General features: G+C 50.4%; 1 protein-coding gene across 10 annotated transcripts in view; it reads right to left on the minus strand.

Annotated features, from left to right (window-relative positions):
• PPFIBP2 (PPFIA binding protein 2) overlaps window positions 1-21,300 on the minus strand; it is a 147,810-nt gene that overhangs the window by 57,264 nt on the left and 69,246 nt on the right. For 8 of the 10 annotated variants that reach the window (XM_047753413.1, XM_047753412.1, XM_047753405.1 and 5 more), the window contains 2 exons: window positions 6,021-6,107; window positions 1,052-1,165 (listed from right to left, as the gene is read on the minus strand). In XM_047753413.1, the coding sequence (XP_047609369.1) occupies window positions 1,052-1,165; window positions 6,021-6,107 (201 nt within the window). Of the gene's footprint in view, window positions 1-1,051; window positions 1,166-1,330; window positions 1,527-6,020; window positions 6,108-12,872; window positions 12,981-21,300 lie in introns of those variants that run through there. The other 2 variants (XM_047753408.1, XM_047753416.1) reach the window with 2 other exon arrangements.

A 21,300-nucleotide genomic window follows, 5' to 3' on the forward strand; every position in this document is an offset into this window, starting at 1 on the left:
AACAGTAAAAGGGTCAGGGGTTCCTGTTGTGGCTCAGCAGTAATGAACCCAACTAGGATCCATGAGGACGCAGGTTCGAATCGAGGCCTTGCTCAGCGGGTTCAGGATCTGGCGTTGCTGCGAGCCGTGCTGCAGGTCGCAGACACGGCTCGGATCCGGCGTGGCTGTGGCTGTGGTGTAGGCCGGCGGCAACAGTTCCGATTCAACCCCCTCTCCTGGGAACCTCCATATGCTGTGGGTGCAGCCCCGAAAAGACCAAAAAAAAGAGAAGCGTCATTTAATTCAATAATGATACTTTTACCCCCAAAAAATCTCTATGTGATAGTAAAGGCAACAATATGGCAAAATTTTAAAATGGGAAGAAAACTCAGTCTATGAGGCTGGACATACAAATCTGAGGACTAAAGCATCTCCCTGGTATGAATGGAACTTTGTCAGTCATATGTACACCCAGCAAAAGGGACCACAGAAAACAAGCAGACATTGAAGAAATTCTTTGAAGGTAAAAGAGCAGCTAATTTTTTTTTTCATTTTGATATGTATTACATTATATTAAAATATTTATGAAATATGTGATCGGTTTTATCAAAGGAAGCGACACAGAGGGAGGGGGGGAAAACTGGACAAAACAAGCTGCTTGACTTCGAAAGCCCCAGATGCCACTTACAGGGCAAAAGCAGCAGCACTGCCATGCCGGAACTGAGGGTGCCCAGGGCATGAGGAGTTAGCCAGGTGAGCGTGCCCAGCGCGGTTCTCGGGCTGAGATAAGGGCGATACTGCCAGTGCACAGCACCCGCCCTGAACCGGGCCTGGAGGAAGCGCCCTGGGAATCTTGAACCAGCCCAGCAAGTTATTCCTCTTGGGCCAGCCCTTCCTCCCCGCCGCCCCCACCCCCGGCTCTCCCCATCGAGGCTGGTTTCACCTGCTGTGTAAACACCACACAGGACGGGATAGGAAGCAGTGGCTCCATAACCTGGACCCAGCCAGGGGCTCTCCCACCGGAGCTGCTGTGGGTCTCGAGGTCCTTGCCCCCCACCCCCGCCCCGCTTACCTGCTGCAGCATCTCTTCGGCAGCATTGAGTTTCACCTGGTGCCCTTCCAGACACACCTCCAGGTCCCGGATCTTCTCTCCTTGGGCTTCCACTTGGTCTGTGAGGACGCTCACCTGTCCCAGGACAGAAAGCAGGGGTGGATCAGCCGGGCTGGGTTTCCGCAGCAGGGGAGCCGTGAAGCCAGGGCACTGACCCTGCTGAGAAGCGCGGCTGTTCTCTCCGCAGGCGGCAGGTGCAGGAAGTGCCCCGGACGAAGGGAACCCCGGGGGTTTTCTTACCCGCCCGGGACGTCTCGGCCACTGCCTGGACTTTGTTGGTCCCTTTGCTTCCTACTCTTGACAGACTCGGGAGAGAAACACCCAGCAGCCGCGAGAGCGGCCTCTGCGCTGGACTCGGGCAGAGCTCCCTGGGGCGCCCAGCCCGGAGGCGCACCCCAGCCGGCTCGCCGGGGCCTCTGCCTCCTCCCGTGGGAGCACCGGCCACACGTCTGCGGAGACTAACCAATGACCTCAGCCCTCTCAGCAGGGTGTGCAGACGGCTCACCTATCGGGCGAGGGTTCTGAAGCAACTAAGGAATGTGGGACGCAGCAGGCGCGCCGGAGCCCTGACCCAGCTTGGCTGCAGCAAGGCTTTTGTGCTTCGCAGGCCAAAACATGACTCTGGGTCATGAACACACACGAGCCGCACTGCACGCAGTGGCAGGAGGCGTCATCTCTCTGAAGGACACGGACTATCAGGATGGTTCGCTAATAAAACTCCACTTGCACTGAGTCATGTGAGTTACACCCGACACACGGACGGACGGAGAGGCTTTTCCTAGCCTCTCCATCAGCACACGGTCCCAGGATCCGCTCCCTCACGCGGGATGAAGGGTGCCTCAGAGCAGGAAGATGACGCGAGCAAATGAGCCGGTTCCCTCCAAATAAAGACACGAAGGGCTGTAAACGGGATCCTTTACAGCCTCTCGGGTTGTAACCGACGGCTCATGAATCACCATTGACATGCAGATGGTCCTAAATCACCTCTCAGGCTGCACCACCGGACAGGCAGCTGGAGCGCCGAGGCTCATGTGAACTCGCCTATGTGTGTTTAAGTGAAGGGACTAATCTTCACGACCAGGGCTGCGTTAAGCTCTCCACTTTCACATTCCTCAGGGCTTAGGCGATGTTATGCTGACATTTCAGTCAGCATCCAGAGGTGGGCGCCTCATCCTTCCTGCCTGGCCTCATCGGCGGGCCTTTTCCTCCCCTGACGCTGCTTTCAAAGGAGGAGGATTGCAGGGGTGGCCTTTGCTCCCCGGGCTGCAGAGGTTCTGTGTGGGAAGGATGTGTCCTGGTTAATCTTACTGTGAGCTTAACACAGAGTCTGCACCACACCTTGGGGCCGCGCGCCAGGGGTACCCAGAGAGATATCATGGTCTCTGATATCCTACAGCTTAAAGCTCCTCAAGATACACAGGGCCGCAGGGTCCCTGTGAACACAAACGCTCTAAATTAGGAATGCAGAGGCGTCGAAATTTGGGACAAAAATGTGGAAAGATACTACAAGTGACATTTACTCAAAAAAAAACAAAGATTTTTTGAACCCCTACTGCATGCTAGACCTAATTTTAGAAACTGAGGGGATATATAAGTGAAAATCCTTACATTCTAGGAGTTCCCGTCGTGGCGCAGCGGAAATGAATCCGACTAGGAACCATGAGGCTGCAGGTTCGATCCCTGGCCTCGCTCAGTGGGTTGAGGATCCAGTGTTGCCATGAGCTGTGGTGTAAGTCGCAGATGCGGCTCAGATCTGGCACTGCTGTGGCTGGCAGCTGTAGCTCCGATTGGACCCCTAGCCTGGGAACTTCCATATGCTATTGGTGTAGCCCTAAAAAAGAAACAACAACAACAACAACAGTTACATTCTATTCGATCCAGCAATCCCACTCCTGGGCATCTATCCAAAGGAAACCACGACTCACAAAGACACATGGACGCCAATGTTCATTGCGGCACTATTCACAATAGCCAAGACATGGAAACAACCTAAATGTCCATTGACAGAGAAGTAGATAAAGAAGCTGTGGTACATACACACAATGGAATATTACTCAGCCATTAAAAGGAAAGAAATGATGCTATCTGCAACATGGATGGACCTAGAAATGATCATGCTAAGTGAAGTCAGACAATGAGACACCAACATCAAATGCTTTCACTGACATGTGGAATCTGAAAAAAGGACAAAATGAACTTCTTTGCAGAACAGATGCTGACTCACAGACTTTGAAAAACTGATGGTTTCCAAAGGAGACAGTTTGGGAGGGGGGCTGGGGGTTTGGGAAGGAAATGCTGTAAAACTGGGTTGTGATGATGATTGTACAACTATAACTAAAATAAAATTGAGTTAAAAAAATTATATTCTGGGAGTTCCATTATGGCTCAGCAATAATGAACCTGGCTAGTAACCATGAGGATGAGAGTTCGACCTCTGGCCTCGCTCAGGGGCTTAGGGATCCAGCGTTGCCCTGAGCTCTGTTGTAGGTTGCAGACGTGGCTAAAAACTCCGAGTTGCTGTGGCTGTGGTGTCAGCCGACAGCTACAGCTCTAATTCAGCTCCTAGCCTGGGAACCTCCATATGCTGTGAGTACAGCCCTCAAATGGCAAAAAAAACAAAAAAGAAAGAAAGAAAAAAAAGAAAAAAGCTACATTCTAATGAAGATATAAAAGATTCTGGTTTTACGTGTTTTTAATCCTGAAACCAAGTACTTTGTCTTGTGCGATTTCCCTTGTTCTCCTCCAAGAGAACATTCTGGGCCAAGTGCTCCGGTGAATGCATTCCGGCCGGGCTGCCTTGTGAATCAAGCAAGAGGCCCTACCATGTGGAGGCCGAACCTGCTCCATGGAGCTTCTGCGAGACGGTGGGGAGCACGTGAGGGCTCCTCGCAAAGTCTCAACGTCCTGGAAGACTAGACACCACCAGGACCGTTTCCGACCTTCCTGGTAAGCAGCCTGCCAGCGGTGCCAGAGGTATTTCAATAAGGATTATTTAAGAATTTAGAATTTTTTAAATAGCAAAGAGAGTCTCACATAGGATTTCTTCATTACATTGTAATCCTCTAAATAGGAATATGTCTTATTTCAGCCATGAAGGTTCCTGGTTCAACAGTGGGCGATTTCAAAGGGTTTGCTGCAAAAGTCTCAACTGCACACGCTTTTCTTTTTTTCTTTTTTTTGTCTTTTTGCCATTTCTTGGGCCACTCCTACAGCACATGGAGATTCCCAGGCTAGGGGTCGAATCGGAACCGTAGCCACCAGCCTACGCCAGAGCCACAGCAACGCGGGATCCGAGCCGCATCTGCAACCTACACCACAGCTCACGGCAACACTGGATCCTTAACCCACTGAGCGAAGCCAGGGATCGAACCCGCAACCTCATGGTTCCTAGTCGGATTCGTTAACCACTGCACCACGATGGGAACTCCCGGACACGCTTTTCATCAGTCATGTCCTTGGGATGGGGTTCGAATTACACATCCCTCAAACAGTCTGCACTATAGGCTGCTCTGCAATGGGGCCCCAGCGACCTCTCTGAGGGCAGTTCCCAGGCTGCTGCGTGGTCACCAGCTCCAGCCACACAGCCCTTCCTGTTCTGCCCACGCCAAGCTCACGCCTGCCACAGGGTGTGTGCTGGACAGACCGCCTCCTCTGCCTGGAATGTGCTTCTCCCAGTTCCCACGGGGCCCCCCCTTGCCAGCTGCTCCAGGTCTGCTCCTGCCCGACCTTCCTCCCAGGAATTCTCATCGCTGGAAACGTCCTGAGAATTGGTCTGTTCACTGTGTGTGTGTACACACACACACACACACACACACACGCCTGAGAACAAGACTCTGTCTACTCTTCACTGCTATGTCCCTAGTACTGACAACCAGCACACCACCACGCTGTGGGCACGCAAATTTTTTTTAAGGAACAAATCAATGACGTGAAGGGGGGCAAAAAACTGGGATGCGAAATTGTGCAACTGTTTATTTTGTCTGAACTTAATTATTTAAAATAGGGGCAGGATGGGGGGGGAGGCTGAGAGAAAAGGCTGAGGTGAAACTTTTTGATTTTCACGTTTCTAAAATAACACTATTCTTACATTCATAAACTGCAGTTAAGTGAATAAAAGCAGCAGGGTGAACTACAAGGAAAAGGGCCAGACATGGTCCAGCCTCTTACGGCTGGTGCTAACGCTGGGGCTCTGAGCTCAGCCCCCGGCACCCTCCCTGCCCCGTCTCCCCCGATCCACCACCAGTCTTGACCTCCTCCCTGGAGGAGCCAGGACTGGCACATCAGCCTCATCATTCCCCAAGTCGTCCATCCGTGTCTGAGGCATACAGACCTTGAGGCTCGATTCCTGCCTTTGGGAACTAACACAGCGAGGAGCTGCCCCCGCCCCCCCAGCACAAAGCCGCCCACAACACTCAACTGCACGTCTACCAGGGAACGCACGTCTTCAGGACTGAAGCTCTGCCCTTGATTCCTTGTGCCTCAAGAGTTTTGGAGTTTCCTGGCTTCAAAGTAAGAGAGGCATCAAAGTCTTAGTCCCTCATGTTACCAGCTCCAGGGGATTTAGCTTCCAAGTGATCAGTCCCAATCCAGCTCCAGAACATCTGGGCCTGATCCTGTCAGCATCCACACTGGCTTTGAAAGTGGCTTTGCTTCATTAGCGACAGGAGCATACAGCTTACCTCCCCTGCAAGACTCCCAGCTGACAGGGCCCCTTAGTCAGCCAGTGCACAGAGGCGGGTCCCGGATAATCCATGACATGTAAGTGCATCTATTCGCAGCCCCCAAGAACCCAGTGCCCCCAGTTACTTCTGCTTTGTTTCAGGAGCAGGGGATCTGCCCGGAGAAAACCCTCTGGGCTTCTCCCCGACCGAAGGCAGTTCCGGAGTCGGCAGGAACAGAATAGGCTGCTTCCCGCCCAAAGAGGACCCACCTGTAATATGAGGGACTCCTTGTCTCCCTCTAGACGCGCCAAGCGCTCCTGGTACGTCTCATTACTGGCAGCCCCGTGGTGACTGACCTGGGACGAAAGCAAAAAGAAACGCACACTTAAAAGGCTGCACAAGCACCTGCCCAACTTCCAAGTGTGCCATCTAAGAGGACAGTTGCACTGATTATCTGTGCAAAACCACCTAAAGGGAAACCACGGGATTTCAAAACGGCTACGAGGAGGACCAGATCAGATGCCACTGGGAGGTGTGCCACGAAAGTTGGCAAAACCGTCCCTGGATGACCTCACCTTTGGCTAGAAAGGCCTCAGCGGAGCTCTAGCCCCGGCGGTGCCTGGCGAGGCTGGACGTGTCGGGTCTGGCTTGGCTGGAGGCACAGCTTCCAGGGGCACCGACAGCAATGAACGCCGACTCTCTGAGGAGGTCGGGGAGCTGGTGCCACTCACCGAGCAGCTAAGAGGGAACAACGCCCGCACGGATCTCACGTCCTGACTCCCAGGCCAGGCTGGTCCCCAGAGCCGAGGCGCACCTCACAGCGCGGCAGCCCGTCCTGAACATCTCAGGGGGCCGGAGAATGAGGGGCGCCAACTGCCAGCCCATCACCTACTCACACGTCCCTTCCAGAAGTGGCCAAGCCCACCCCTCAATTAGGGCTCTGGCAGCCAGGGCGGCACGTGGAGCTCCTGCGGTGCCAGGGCTGAGAGGAGCAAGCTCAGACGGCACTTCCGAGAAAAACCCTAAAGACAGACAGAGGCATCCCAAGGGCTAAGCAGAGGGAACACACAGGAAATAAAAAGTCGTCGGAAACCGTGGAAAACAGAGGGAAGGGAGAAGCGCTGATCCGGCAGGGGAGGGGCAAGCCTGATTCAACGCCCCAAGTCGGAGGCGCTGCGGCCACCGTCCGGGGTGTCTGCCCTGCTTGTAGGCGCGGAGGAGGGAGGCAGCTGCTCATGGAACTGACTGGCCCAGCACCACCAACACTCCCTCCCTCCACGATGCATTTAGGGCCGAAACCAGAGGCCCACCATAGGCCGTCCGGGGGTTCAGCTCTCTGAAAAAGCAGACGGTGTGGCCAGATGGGGAAATGACACAGTCATCTGGGCTAGTCCCGGGGAGTCTGTGCTCCAACGCTCCTGACTGTGCAAAGAAGGGAGCCAGAGAGGAAGCCAAGCACAGGGGCCCAGAGGCACCCCCTTCTCTTGAGCCCATCGCCCCCTTCCAATATTAAGAACGGGCTCCCCACCCCTCTTCACTAAGAAAGGACACCCCCCTTTCTTCCCTGGCCCCATCGCTCCCCCAGTGCACTGCCTAGGTGAGGCCAGGTGGCAGAGCCAGGCTCAGTTCTAAACGAGAAGCAAGGACGGAGAATTGTGCATTCAAGTCCTGGAGCGTCACTTGTGACAGAAGCACTGGCTATTTGCTGGAGGTGCAGACGGGAGGCTGAGCCCAGGGGCCACGTCCCAGGGCGGCTGTGCCAGGCACAGGCTAGACGGACCGGGCACCCCTACCAGGCCACTGCCTTTTCCTCCAGCCCCTCTCCAGCCTGCATCTTGTTCACTGCTATGGAAGCTCTTTCAGAGCCTTAAACAAAGGGCCTTAACAATCACTATTGGCTTCTCTGTGTTGGTGGCTGTTTATTACTGTTCCATTAATCAATATTCCACTCATCACACGGTCAAACACCGACTAGCATCCAAAGATAGAATCATAACCTACATTTTTTCTGAACCTAACAAGAAAAGAGGGAAGTAATTCTTCACAGCAGGCCAATAGCTTCTCTGTCCAAGAACTCACAAGATGGCGATTTTCAGCGAACAGAAGCGAAGCTGTGCCTGCCCAACCCCAGGGCCAACGTCAGCAGGTGTGTGAGGCCATCTAGCACCCACCGGCAGCGGCCACTCCCCCAGCAGGAGGTGAAGGGCGGTTCCTGCCACAAGACCCCAGCCAGCCACACGCCAACAAATGGAGCTCGGTGTGTCCATGTGATCAGAGACCCACCCACATGGGAGGCAGCTTGTTGACAAAAAAAGTTAAGGACCTAAGTTGACACTGTACGTCCAGTTAGTACATACAATGCATGTCACTGAGTCTGCAACACATGCTAGAGAAAGAGAATCTGAATCCCCTGCAGTAGCCAATGGAGAAGGGGAAGCACAACTGAGGGACGAGACACACAGATCCGTCTGTTCAAATCAAACAGACTGTCCAGGATGAGCACGACTCTTCCTAAGAAAGGAAAAACTCGCTTGTTTTCACAGAGACTCAGCGTCAGGTGATAAACTCTCCTGATGATATGACAGCGTCATAGTAAACAGGAGAACGCACTGCTTTCCTGTGCTGCCCTCAAAATAGGTCAAAGGTCAGTGGATAACATGGGCCAAAGGCCAAAGCAGGTCTATGGAGACCAACCAAGCGGTCCACGCACCTTGCTCTAGGCCCGTGCGGTCTTGTCAGGAGCGCTCAGTACCCGCCCAGCCCTGGGGAGAGCATGTCCGTCTGTTAATTCCTTTAAGCCTGCACAACCTCGCTGGAGGGGTACTGTTTTTATTCCCATTCTACACCCAAAGAAACTGAGGCACAAACAGATGATCTGCCCCAGATGCTGTGTATTCATGAGTAAGCTCTCTGTGGTCACGGCTGAAGGAAGAGATGGCACGAATTTTGTTTGACACAATGGGATTATACGACAACTCAAAATCAGGTTTGAAAGTGCTGTCTGAACCTCAATGTCCATGAACTGAGGGGTGGACAGAGAGACCACGGCTCGCCCAGTTCTCTCTCATGGATCAGCTAAACCATTTCAACACAAGGTAGATACTCACGGACCATCGTGGAAATACAGACACACTGGAGAGGAAAGGTGGCAAGAGCCTAAGCATCATATGATGTGTCACTAGAAAACCACCCTCTACAGGCATTGAAATCTGTGACAATAAAGTGATGGAAGGTCTGGAGGGGACAGAACCACCCTCTGTGTGGCTCTCTTCTGGGGAAGGGGCTGGCCTTCGAAAAGGTGGGGGTTGGGAGGTTTTTACTTTCACCATAACATTTGCGCCTCCTGCCACAATGTCTCTTTACTTTAGTAGTCACTTTAAAACCCGAGGCATGGTTGGAGGGGCTAGAACAACAGTCCTTGGTGCTTCTTCCCTCCCCCGAGACTTGAAGACTTGAGACGCATCCCCTGGCAGCAGTCACAGAAACCCGGGTAGCAGCGCTGCTCAGGCAGAAAGGCCCCCCTTCACCCGGTCACCATTCTAGAGGAACAGGGCAGCTTCCTCGCACAGCATCTACCCAAACCAGTGCGGTTCTCGAGTGAACTTCTGAAGGGTATTGAATGGCAGAGAGCGGAAGAGAATGTCCCAGACATTTGCCGTATTGCTAGCCTTTGCCTGTGGTGACATACACAGTCTTGTGTTTTCACCACCTGCCTAAGACGCCCATCCCTCAAGAAAAAGGCACTCGAACCTCAGCTGGGCTCAGACCATGATAAAGCATTCCCTCTCTCCTTGAAGAGGAACCTGGAAGGCATCGGAGAACAGGGCGGGAAAAAAATGGTGTCCGAGTCACCTTGTTGAATGCCAAGTTCACCAGCCAAAGCGAGGATTTGAGTTCGAGTGAATAAAAACGTACTGTACCATCATTCCAGCCACTGGCCAAGAGGTTCGATCACTTTTTGGTGCCACTCTTGATTGATAAAATGACTGCGTCATCGGGGCATAAAATGCCAGGTTGTTACGAAAAGGTCATTCCAATTATTCCAAAACATGTTGGAAAAGACAGAGTTGGGACACAGCTCCATTTTGACCTACTTTGAGAAGAGCTTTTGTCAGGAGGTACACCTGCTTCCTTAACTCTGACAGTGGGGGTTGCAGTAGAAGGCTTGGACTGAGACCATCTCAACTGAGTAATCCCAGGTTTTGGAGTCTCTCCAAGGCCTCATGCATATTTTCTCCTAGGTCAATCATTGTTGGAGAGTTGACTAGCTCTCTGTGCACGAAGTCAGGCTGAGAGACCCAGGCTGGCTGGCGTTCCAGAGAAGAAAGTCCTACAGAATTCTGAAGGATGCTACATATTAGGGTTCTGGCATAGGAGAGCAAGTGAATTTAAAGAAGAATTCTAATATCCTGTTCTACCCTACATGCTCATCCCATTGATGAATATAAATTTAAGAAGAGATTATTTTCCGGAGCTACTGCGGGCTCAGCAGTTTAAAGATCCTGCATTGTCGCTGCAGTGGCTCAAGTCACTGCTGTGGCACAGGTTCGATACTTGGCCCAGGAATTTTTGTGGGTCATGGGTGGTGCCGAGGAAAAAACCAAAAAAAAAACAAACAAAAAAAGAAGGTCCTTTTTACTCAGCTAATGATGTTAGCCCCTGGGCTGGACCTGCACCATGGACTTCTGATGTGGCAGGATGTGCTATCCATATATCCATACATCTGATCAAATTTTCTCCTCTTCTGCTTTGATGGTTATTTCTACAAATGTGACAGAGGGAAAATGAATCTTCTCTCCAAACCTTCTGTGGTTAAAGGTGTTCCTGAAACTGTAATTCAGCTTAGCTACCTGATACAATATTGTGTGGGACCAAGAGATATTGGAAAGGCAAGCAATCTGTACACTCGACGGAGGTGAGAAGAGGCCAAGAGAAATGGACGTTTCCATGTCCTCTTGCATCTCTTACTGAGGCATGCCGGAGACAAAGTATCTCTCTTGTATCACAGAACTGAATCAGCACGGGGAGTTCCTGTGTGTATATTGTCAATAACTCAGAGTTTAGCCAAGACTATTGACGTCAAGACACCCTGGCTTCCATCGAAGCTTTGCTCTCAAGCCCAGAAATAAACCCACATGCCTATGGCCAATTAATCTTCAACAAAGGAGGCAAGAATATACAATGGCGAAAAGACAGCCTCTTAAGCAAGTGGTGTTGGGAAAACTGGGCAGCTGCGTGTGAATCAACGAAGGTAGAAGACACCCCCTCACACCAGGCGCAAAAATCACCTCGAGACGGCTTCAAGACGTAAACCTGAGACGTGGAACCACTGAGCACCTGGAGGAAAAAGGAGGCAAAACAGTCTGACATAAGTTGGACCAACGTCTTCTAGAGAAAGAACAGCAAAAACAATCAAGCTTATAAGCTTTTTCACAGCAAAGGAAACCAGACACAAAACGAAGAAGCAACCTATGCACTGAGAGAAAACATTTGCAAACATGACCAACAAGGCTTAATTTCCAAAATAAACATATAGCTCTTACAGCTCAGTAGCCAAAAGAAAAAAACGACTCAATCAAAAAATGCACAGAAGAGCTGAACAGATATTTTTCCAAAGACGACACACAGCTGGACAACAGGCACCTGAAAAGGTGCTCAACATTGCTACTTATTAGAGAAATGCAAATAAAAACTATAAAAGTCTATAAATACCCAATGCTGGCGAAGATGTGGAGAAAAGGGAGCCTCCTACACTGCTGGTGGGAACGTAAACTGGTGCAGCCGCTATGGAAAACAGCACAGAGGTTCCTCAAAAAACTAAAAAGAGTTGCCATGTGGGAGTTCCTGCTGTGGAACACAACAGACACAAACCGGACTAGGATCCATGAGGATGCAGGCTCCAACCCTGGCTTCGCTCCGAGGGTTAAGGATCCAGTGTTGCCGTGAGCTGTGGTGTAGGTCGCAGACACGGCCTGGATGCCGCGTTGCTGTGGCTGGGGTGTAGGCCGGCGGCTGAAGCTCCGATTTGACCCCTAGCCTGGGAACCTCCTAAAAAGCAAAGAGTTTCCATGTGGCCCAGCAATCCCATTCCTGGACATTTATCCAGACAAAACTCTAATCCTAAAAGATACATGTACCCCTATGTTCACAGCAGCACTATGTACAGTCGCCAAGACATGGAAACAACGTAAATGCCAACTGACAGATGAATGGACAAAGAAGATGCGGTACATGTGTGGGTGTAAACACACACACAGAGGGTAATATCACCCAGCCATAAAAAAGAGAATGACATGATGCCATCTGCAGCAACAAGGATGGGCCTAGGGCGTATTAGACTAAGCGAAGTGAGTCAGAAAGAGAAAGACAAATGCCATTATGATATGACTTATACGCAGAACCTAAGATACTATACAAATGAGAGTCATCTACAAAATGGAACACAGACTCACAGACAGAGAACAGATTTGTGTCTCCAAGGGGGAGGGTGGGGCGTTTGGGACTAGCAGACGTGAACTGTTCAATACAGCGTGGACCAGCAACCACGTCCTGCTGTGTAGTACATGGAACTGCACTCAATACCCCGAAGTAACCTATAACGGCAAAGAGTACACACACCCACCCCCCGAATCACTCTGTTCTTCACCAGAGACTAACGCAACATTGTAAATCAACTACATTTCAATTTAAAAAAAAAAAAGCCTTGGGAGTTCCCATTGTGGCTCAGTGAGTTATAAACCCAACTAGTACCCATGAGGACACGGGTTTGATTCCTGGCCTCGCTCAGTGGGTTAAGGATCTGGCATTGCTGTGAGCTGTGGTATAGGCCATAGATGAGACTTGGATCCCAGGTTACTGTGGCTGTGGTGTGGGCCGGCAGCTGCAGCTCTGATTCAACTCCTAGTCTGGGAACATCCATATGGCGTGGGTGCGGCCCTAAGAAGACAAATACACACACCCCCACGAAGAAATAAAAAAGAAGCTGAAGTAGGGCTAAAGGATGTAAGGATGGATGAGAAATGAAAAGTGTAGGGCAATAAGGACATAAAGACACCTGACAACCGTTGAAGAAGCTAGACTGAAAGAATGCCATGTCCTATGCGACTGCGCAAATGCCCGACCTGAGAGCCACGGTTCCTCCGTTCCCATCCCGCACCCGGCGGACTTCGAGGCAGAGCGGAGGATCCCTGGGGGCTTTGCCGGGCAACTTCCATTCTTATGAACAAAATTCCTGCAGCCTCCTCCTCCACAAGGCCAGACTGTCCCTGCAGAACGACAGCAGGGGCGATGAGGGGGCAGGGCTGCACTAAAGATGCACCATAGGTCCCCCCATCTCATCTCAAGCTTCCCATCCTTCATTTTTGTGGTGGTTGTTTTTCTTTTTCTTTTCCTGGCCGCATTCACAGCACGTGGAAGCCCCTAAGCCAGGGATCGAACCTGCACCATAGCAGTGACAATGCTGGATCCTTGACTCACTGTGTCACAAGAGAACTCCAGGATTTTTTCTTTTTTTTTTCGGCTGTACCCGCCACATGCAGGAGTTCCCGGGTCAGGTATTTAACCCACACTAGAGCAGTGACAATGTTGGATCCTTCACCCACTGAGCCACCAGGGAACTCCTCCCATCCTTTCAACAGAGAAACACCATACCTCACAGAGCAACGCAAAGGGTTAGGTCATTAAACACAAAGACACACGTGTGGGAATAACTGTGCAGAACGCTTTTTAGAGCAGGGTGCTCTAACACTTCCTCTGCGTAGTATAAACAGACTTTTGAAAGATCGTGGGAATAAGGAAGTCCCATAAACGGCTGTGATGGAGCTCAACACCGAAGTACAGTCAGTCAGCTCACCCCTTGCACCGACAGGGTGGAGGAACTCACTCTTTCTGTGTGCGAACAAAAACAGGTGCCATTCCGGATCCCGATGCCTATGAAGCTCTCTCTCTAGAGCTCAACAAACCACCCAAAGGAACAATTACCAAAAGAAAAACAGTGCGCAAGAGACAACACAAAACCCGCTGTCAGCTAAGAGCCCTGGAGCCGGGCCTCGGGCACAGCCGGTTGAGAACCTGTTTGGAGTCCCATCTATGGGGCAACCTAGCATCCTACAAGCATCCTACCACCACACTCTGAGTACCAGGCGTGACACCCAAGTTTCTAATGAGCACAGGGAGAGTTTCAATAGCTAACAATGACCAACCGTCAACACCCCAATTTGTATTTTTGCTCCCGTCTGAAAGGTCACATTGAGGTTAAACATAAGCCTCCTAGCAGAGCCCCCTCCCCTGCCCAGGCAGCCTCCTCGGAGCCACCCCCTCTGACGTCAGTGGTCAGGCTCCCCCCTGGCCTGGCCCCTCCACTGCAGCTTGGGCGAGGCAGGGCCACCGTTAGGTCTCTCTCCGCAGGGCCCAGGAGGGGGGCGTGCTCGATGCCACGGCTGGGGGCCCTGCTGAATCCCCGCGAGTCTGACTCCTTCACAGCCTGGCTGCCCTCTGCCAGGGGGGCGTGCCCTCCATGCGTGTTCTGCCACTCTCTCGGGGACGCTTGGTGAGGGCAACCCTGCGGCATTCGCTGACAGCCTGCCGGGTCCCAGGAAACCTCTAGTCAGCACGGCCCTTAGCTGCACCCGAGGAAAAAGCCGGTTCCGAACAGTCAGGTGGGGCGGAAAGCTGGCATGGGGGTGTCCTCTGGTTTGCAAGGGCGGAGGGCAGGGAAGCCTACGGCGTCAGCCTCCCGGGGAGACGCTCCAGCCATCGCGGGGTGACTCGGACCAGCAGCTGCTTCCCAGAGCCCCTGGCCTGGGCTCCTCGAAAAGACATCTGGCCCTCTTCTTCTAACACCAAGGTCTAGAGTCTTCTAGTAAAGGGCCACAGTAACTCCAGGATGGCTATGGATTCCCGTTCTTTCAGGATCCTGGCCCCAGCATGTATACACTGTCCCAACGGGTCAGGTCACGTTAAATCACAGCATGGCCCCTGGCCTGGAAACACACTGTGATTTTGAACGCAACACACTCGATAAGCCGTGGGTAAGTCTTTAGCTACCAAACAGGTAGGTGATGTGTGTTTTCAGCCAACTCCGAAAAAGAAAACGTGTAATTTACCCGCTGCCTGGTCAAGGGGCTCTTTTCAAATCGAGAAAAGCCAATCTGAAGAGAGCCACAGAGGAGACGTCGGAGTTACCGAGGCTGCACTTCAAGCTCAGGACCAGGCCTCCAAAAGAGAACTTTAGCAACTGGTAAAATGGAGACCTTAAATATAAGGAGACCAGGAGTTCCCATCGTGGCGCAGCAGAAATGAATCCCACTAGGAACCATGAGGTTGCGGGTTCGATCCCTAGCCACGTTCAGTGGGTTAAGGATCCGGCGTTGCCGTGAGCTGTGATGTAGGTCGCAGCCGAGGCTCGGATCTGGCGTTGCTGTGGCTGTGGTGTAGGCCGGCGGCAACAGCTCCAATTAGACCCCTAGCCTCGGAACCTCCATGTGCCGCGGGTGTGGCCCTAAAAAAAGACAAAAGAAAAAAAATGAGACCAAAAAAATTAAAATAGATTCCTATTACATGGCTCAGATTACCCATCACCAAGGGAACCAAGCAGAACGAGTGCAGGCAGGTGCTTGTAGAAAAGAAAACCTCTCCTAGATTTTTTTTCTTGTTTAAGGACTTTCAGGCAGTTATTACAAAACCACTTTTCCGAGGCAAGGAATAGCCAAGCAATCTGCTATCTTTGGCACAGAGTTAGAGAGGTTTCTTCGAAACGCAGTGTGAGTGGACTACAATCAGGTCCTTAGCTCCCAGGAGTCCAACGAGAGACCCCGTCCTGACCTTGACCTCCCTATGCCCGCACCGCTTAGCTGCAATTATATATGAGGGGAGAGTACGTGTGGCTGGGGCGGGTGTCACCATCAAATGATGTACGGTTAGGGAAGAGCAAAGCCAATTCACGACTAGCTAGTTAAACGGCCGGGTCAACTAGTGCTCCCGTAAACACGCTTCACTCATCGATCTACTCCATGGCTCCAGCACTCCTCAACACCTGTCAGGCGCCACTTCCTGTTCCAGGCAGCCCCTGCCTTCAAAAAGCTCCGAGTCCAAACCTGCTAAGTCCTGCCCTGGAGTCGGATGTAAGCCAGCAGCAGGGCCACGGGGAAGGGATGGATGGAGCTTACCTACAAGGGAGAAGAGAGGCTTTATGGTGGGGGTCCCACTTGAATAACTGAGTCCTGAAAGCTCTGAAGGAATCCCCCCTGGGGAACAGAGAGCGGTATCTTGGAAAAGAGTCTTCACAATACAAACAGGCTCTCTGCGAAGCCATGACAACCGCCACCCTTCAGGCGCTCTGCTTTCCCAGAACTGACACAGAAGAACCAAGGACAGCTTGAAGGCAGTCTAGCGATAAGCCTTCCAGCCAAGGGGTTGGTGAGATGCCTGTGAAAGCTCCTAACTGATCATCCTGGGAAACAGGGGTGAGAGCAATGCATTTGATTCACCAAGATCTTATTCCAAAATTATAGCCTTGCCTAAGTTTAGTCCCTACCAAATTCTCTTCTTTAGGTGGCTGAATGCGTAAGGCATGTGCAGCACTGGGCTGCAGGCGAAGCAGTATAGATCAACATGCTGGCATCTTCTAAAGGGATGACGTTAAAGCCAGGAGGGGAGTAAGAACAGGAGGCTCTTTGAGCGGTGTTCCTTCCTCCTCTTGACAACTCCAAGAGACACACTGACGCATGACCACCAAAAACACCTGCTGGAGACAGGGTGGCAGCAGGGGCGGGGCTGGGGATGGAGGGGGCACTGTGACTCTTGCGCTCCCTTGGAGGCACTAGAAGTCAACTGCCCGGTGCCCAGACCTTCCATCTGAAGAGCCGACCATCAAATAGGCAGGAGAGAGAGATCTATAGGTGGACAAGGGGGGACTCGGTGAGGGGCAAAGTGAGAAGCTGCTCCTTTGGTCACGAGAAGCCCATTAACCCTGCACAACTCCCCAGAGGGAATGAATCCCAGGGGAGATGGATGCGCCATGTTGCTGCAGAACTAGAGGCAAAGGAACGTCATAGAGCGAGGGAATCAAGATGGCAAAATAGAAGGCTACTGAGCGCACCTTTCTCTCCAAATACATCAAAAGTGCATCTCCCTGTGGAACGATTCTCGCAGAATACACTACTGAACGCTGGAAAAATATATCAAACACCCACGAGTGCGAGAAAGATCTCCACGTAACCAACTAGCACAAAAGGTGGGGGGGGGGGAGGGGGGAGAAGAAATCAGGACAGGCCCTGCGCCCCGGGAAGGAGCTGTGAAAGAGGAAAGCTTCCTGCACCCTGAGAAGCCCCTTCACCAGCAGGGAGATGAGCCAGGACATACAAGGAGCTTCATGGCTTGGAGGAGAGCCCACGGCTGGTTGGCAGGAGGCGGAACAGAGAGATGGGCACAGGGGCGTCGTGCTACCTTGCCATCATCCGCAGTCTGAGAGGTGCACCTGCTGGTACGGGCCAGGGCTGGGTGCTCCAGAGGACAGACCCGAGGAGAGGACGGGGCTTAACTGCAGAGAGATGGCCTGAAAGAGCTGGAGCGCTGTACAGGCTGCAACCAGGTGTGTACCTGGACGAAGCCCAGGCCTGCCATAGAAGCAAAGCACCGTGGCTAAGGGGCACGAGATGGGAGGGGCAGGGACCTCCACGGCAGCCTCACCTTGGCATGCTCAGAGACAGGTGCCACTGTTGAAACCCCATCCTTAACGGGCACATGTGTGAAGGGAGGGGCGAGGCCTGCCACAACAGCCACTTTCTCGGTGCCACTCTAGGAACTCTGGGAGCAGGACGATGGGTGCTGCCATGGCTGGGATGGATCTGACCTTAGCAACTGTGGGCTTTGTGGGCGCATGCACACTGACGCAGGGCCAGGGTCTGGCCTGCTTCCACAGGCCCCACAGCAAGTCCAGGTGTGTGATTACTGTGGTCCTGGTACCTGACGTCAGCAGACTGATGCATGTGGCGGCTCTGTGAACACAGGAACAGCAGGGCCACCCGCCCGCATTCCCACAGTGGAGGCAGGGCCGAGGGCAGTGCCAACACCAGTGTCCTTCGTGAGCACACACAGGCAACACCACAGATGCACCACCCAATGGACAGCTCCCACAAAGCTCCTCCTGGGATTGGGAGTGGCTCCTTTGCCAGTAGAAATGCTCCAGTCCCACCTCCCTCACACTGCCTCTCAGAAACTGATCTGGGGGCTTCTGCTCCAACAATTAGGGAACAGACCATGTCCCTGACAGGGCAGTGACAACTAAGGAGCAAAGAGGGGGCCCTGCCCAACATCCGATGCAGGCTCTGGTCACACCACCAGTACCAGCCCCAATCAAGGGACAACGGCCAGCATAACCAAGTAAAGAGGCAAGCATCCATACTAAAAACAGCTTTCACACTAAAAATATTAAACCCACACAGACTAAACAGGGAGGCTCCCACATGAAAAACAGCCCTCCAAGACCATAGCAGACACCTGTTTTCCCTACACTCAGAGTGAGAGAAATCAGGAAAATGAAGAAGCTGAGGAACCACCTGCAATTAAGACATCAAGAGAATTCCCCTTAAAGAACAAACAATGAAACAAACCACTTCAGTCTAAAAAACACCAAGTTCAAAAAGGAGATAATGAAAATACTGAAGGAATTAAGAAGGGGCCATTAACAGAACTGCAGATTACTGTAAAAAAGGAACCAGAAACTAGAGAGAAGAACCAAGAAAAATAAGAAAACTCATTGGCTGAGTCAAAAGCTGAGCTAAAGGCAATGAGTAGCAGAATTAATAATGCAGAACAAAATAGACAGAATAATGGAAATCACTCGATCAAAACAGCAGACAGAAAGTCAAATTGAAAAAAAAAGAAAAAGAAAAAGAAAGCAATGTAAGAGACCTATAGGAGAGTATAAAGCATGCCAATCTATAGGATGCCAATCTATGCGTAACAGGGATCTCAGAGGGAGAAGAGAAAGGGGATTGAAAATATATTTGAAGAAATCATGGTTGAAAACTTCCCAAACCCACAGAAGGGGACAGATAGCCAGGTACAGGAAGCACAGAACGTCCCAAACCTGAAAAACCTCAACAGACCTACACCAAAGCATCAAAATCAAAATGGCAAAAGTTAAAGAGGATTCTAAAAGCAGCAAGAGAAAAACAAAGAGAGTTAATTACAGGGGACCCCCATAAGGTTATTGATTTCTCTAAGAAAAAAGTTGCAGGCAAGTGGCAAGATATATTCAAAGTCCTAAAAGGGAAAAAATCTGCAATCTAGGATATTCTATCTGGCAAAATTATTATTTAGAATAGGAGAGAGAATTTCTGAGACAAGCAAAAACTGAAAGAATACCGGATTACTCAACCTATTCTGAGTAAGGAAATACTGAAAGGTCTTCTCTAAATAAAACATCAGAATCTATAGAGAAGAGAAAATTATAATTGGAAAGTAAATCAATTAAGCCAGTGCACTGATTAAAAACAAATTTTAAAAAAAATTCTGTGCAAGCAATGATAACCACATGAACAGCAAAAGGATGAACAGGAAGATGGAAAAGAAGACATCAATCATAAAATACGAGGGAGAAGAGTAGGAAATGTAAATTTTTTCCCACAGTGTGTTTGAGCCTATATGACTAATCTAAAGCAAGCAGATATAGGAAGAGGTTGACATACTTGTAAAAACGGGTGACCAAAAATCAAAAACATACGACAGATTCACAAACACCAAAAATAAGAGAAAACAGTGTAATACAAAATTATCGGAGCTCCTCAGTGGCAAAACGGGATCAGCAGCATCTTGGGAGTGCTGGGACACAGGTTCAATCCCTGGCCCGGCACAGCGGGTTAAGCATTCATTGTTGCAGCAGCTGTGGCTTAGTTCAAGGCTCAGCTCAGATCTGATCCCTGGCCCAGGAGCTCCATGTGCCTTGGGGCAGCCAAAGGGGGGGAAAAAAAGGAAAAACAAAATTATCAAACCACAAAAGGAAAAAGGATAGAGAAGAAATACAAAAGTCACTGGAAAAACAAAATTTTAAATGACAGTAAGTAAATACATATCAATAATTACCTGAAATGTAAATTGACTAAATTAAAGGCTCCAATCAAAAGAAAGAGTGGCAGATTGGATTAAAAAAAAAAAAAAAGAGCCCCCAAGAAAACCATGCTGGGAGTTCCCGTCGTGGCGCAGTGGTTAACGAATCCGACTAGGAACCATGAGGTTGCGGGTTCGGTCCCTGCCCTTGCTCAGTGGGTTAACGATCCGGCGTAGCCGTGAGCTATGGTGTAGGTTGCAGACGCGGCTTGGATCCCGCGTTGCTGTGGCTCTGGCGTAAGCTGGTGGCTACAGCTCCGATTCAACCCCTAGCCTGGGAACCCCCATAAGCCGCGGGAGCGGCCCAAGAAATAGCAACAACAACAACAACAAAAAGACAAAAGACAAAAAAAAAAAAGCAGCAACAACAACAATAACAACAACAAAAAAGACAATAAATAAATAAATAAATAAATAAATAAATAAATAAAAAAGAAAACCATGCTGACTACAAGAAACCCACTTTAGGGCAAAGGACATACAGAGATTGAAAATAAGGTGATAGAAAAAGCAACCAAAAAAAAAAAAAAGAGAGAGAGAAAGAAAGATATCATACAAATGGAAATAAGAAAGAGAGGACTACAATATTCATATCAGAAATAGACTTTAGGAGTTCCCATCATGGCTCAGCAGAAACAAATCAGACTAGTATCCACGAGGACGCAGGTTTGAATCCCGGCCATACTCAAGTAGGTTGAGGATCTGGCATGGTCATAAGCTGTGGTGTAGGTCACAGACCTGGCTTGGATGTGGTGTTGCTGGGGCTTAGGCTAATGGCTACAGCTCCTATTCGACCCCTAGCCTGGGAATGTCCATATGCCACAGGTGCAGCCCTAAAAAGCAAAAGAAAAAGAAGAAAAAGAAAAAAAAGAAAAAAAGAAATAGACTTTAAGGAGTTGGCTCAGCTGTAACAAACCTGAGTAGTATCCATGAGGACACAGGTTTGACCCTGGCCTTGCTCAGTGTGTTAAGGATCCAGCATTGCCGTGAACTGTGGTGTAGGCCTGCAGCTGTAGCTCCAATTTGACTCCTAGCCTGGGAACTTCCATATGCCACAGACATGGACCTAAAAAAAAACAAAACAAACAAAAAAGAACTAGCCTTTAAAACAAAGGCCATAAAGAAAAAGAAGGACACTGCATATTGATAAAAAGATCAATACAAGAAAAGGATATCACACTTGTCAACATATATGCACCCAATATAGGAACACCCGAATGCATAAAGCAAATACTGACAAAGGGAGAAACTGACAGGAATATAACAGCAGTAGGAGACTTTAATACTCCACTGACATCAATGGACAGATCTTTGAGACAGAAAATCAGTAAAGCAGCAGAAATCCTAAATGATACAATAGAACCTTTAGACATAATATTTTTCAAGATTTTACATTCCAAAAAAGCAGACCACCCATTCTTATCAAGTGCACATGGAATA

Source organism: Phacochoerus africanus, chromosome 11 (assembly GCF_016906955.1).
Source record: "Phacochoerus africanus isolate WHEZ1 chromosome 11, ROS_Pafr_v1, whole genome shotgun sequence".
In the NCBI taxonomy this organism is placed as follows: Eukaryota; Metazoa; Chordata; class Mammalia; order Artiodactyla; family Suidae; genus Phacochoerus; species Phacochoerus africanus.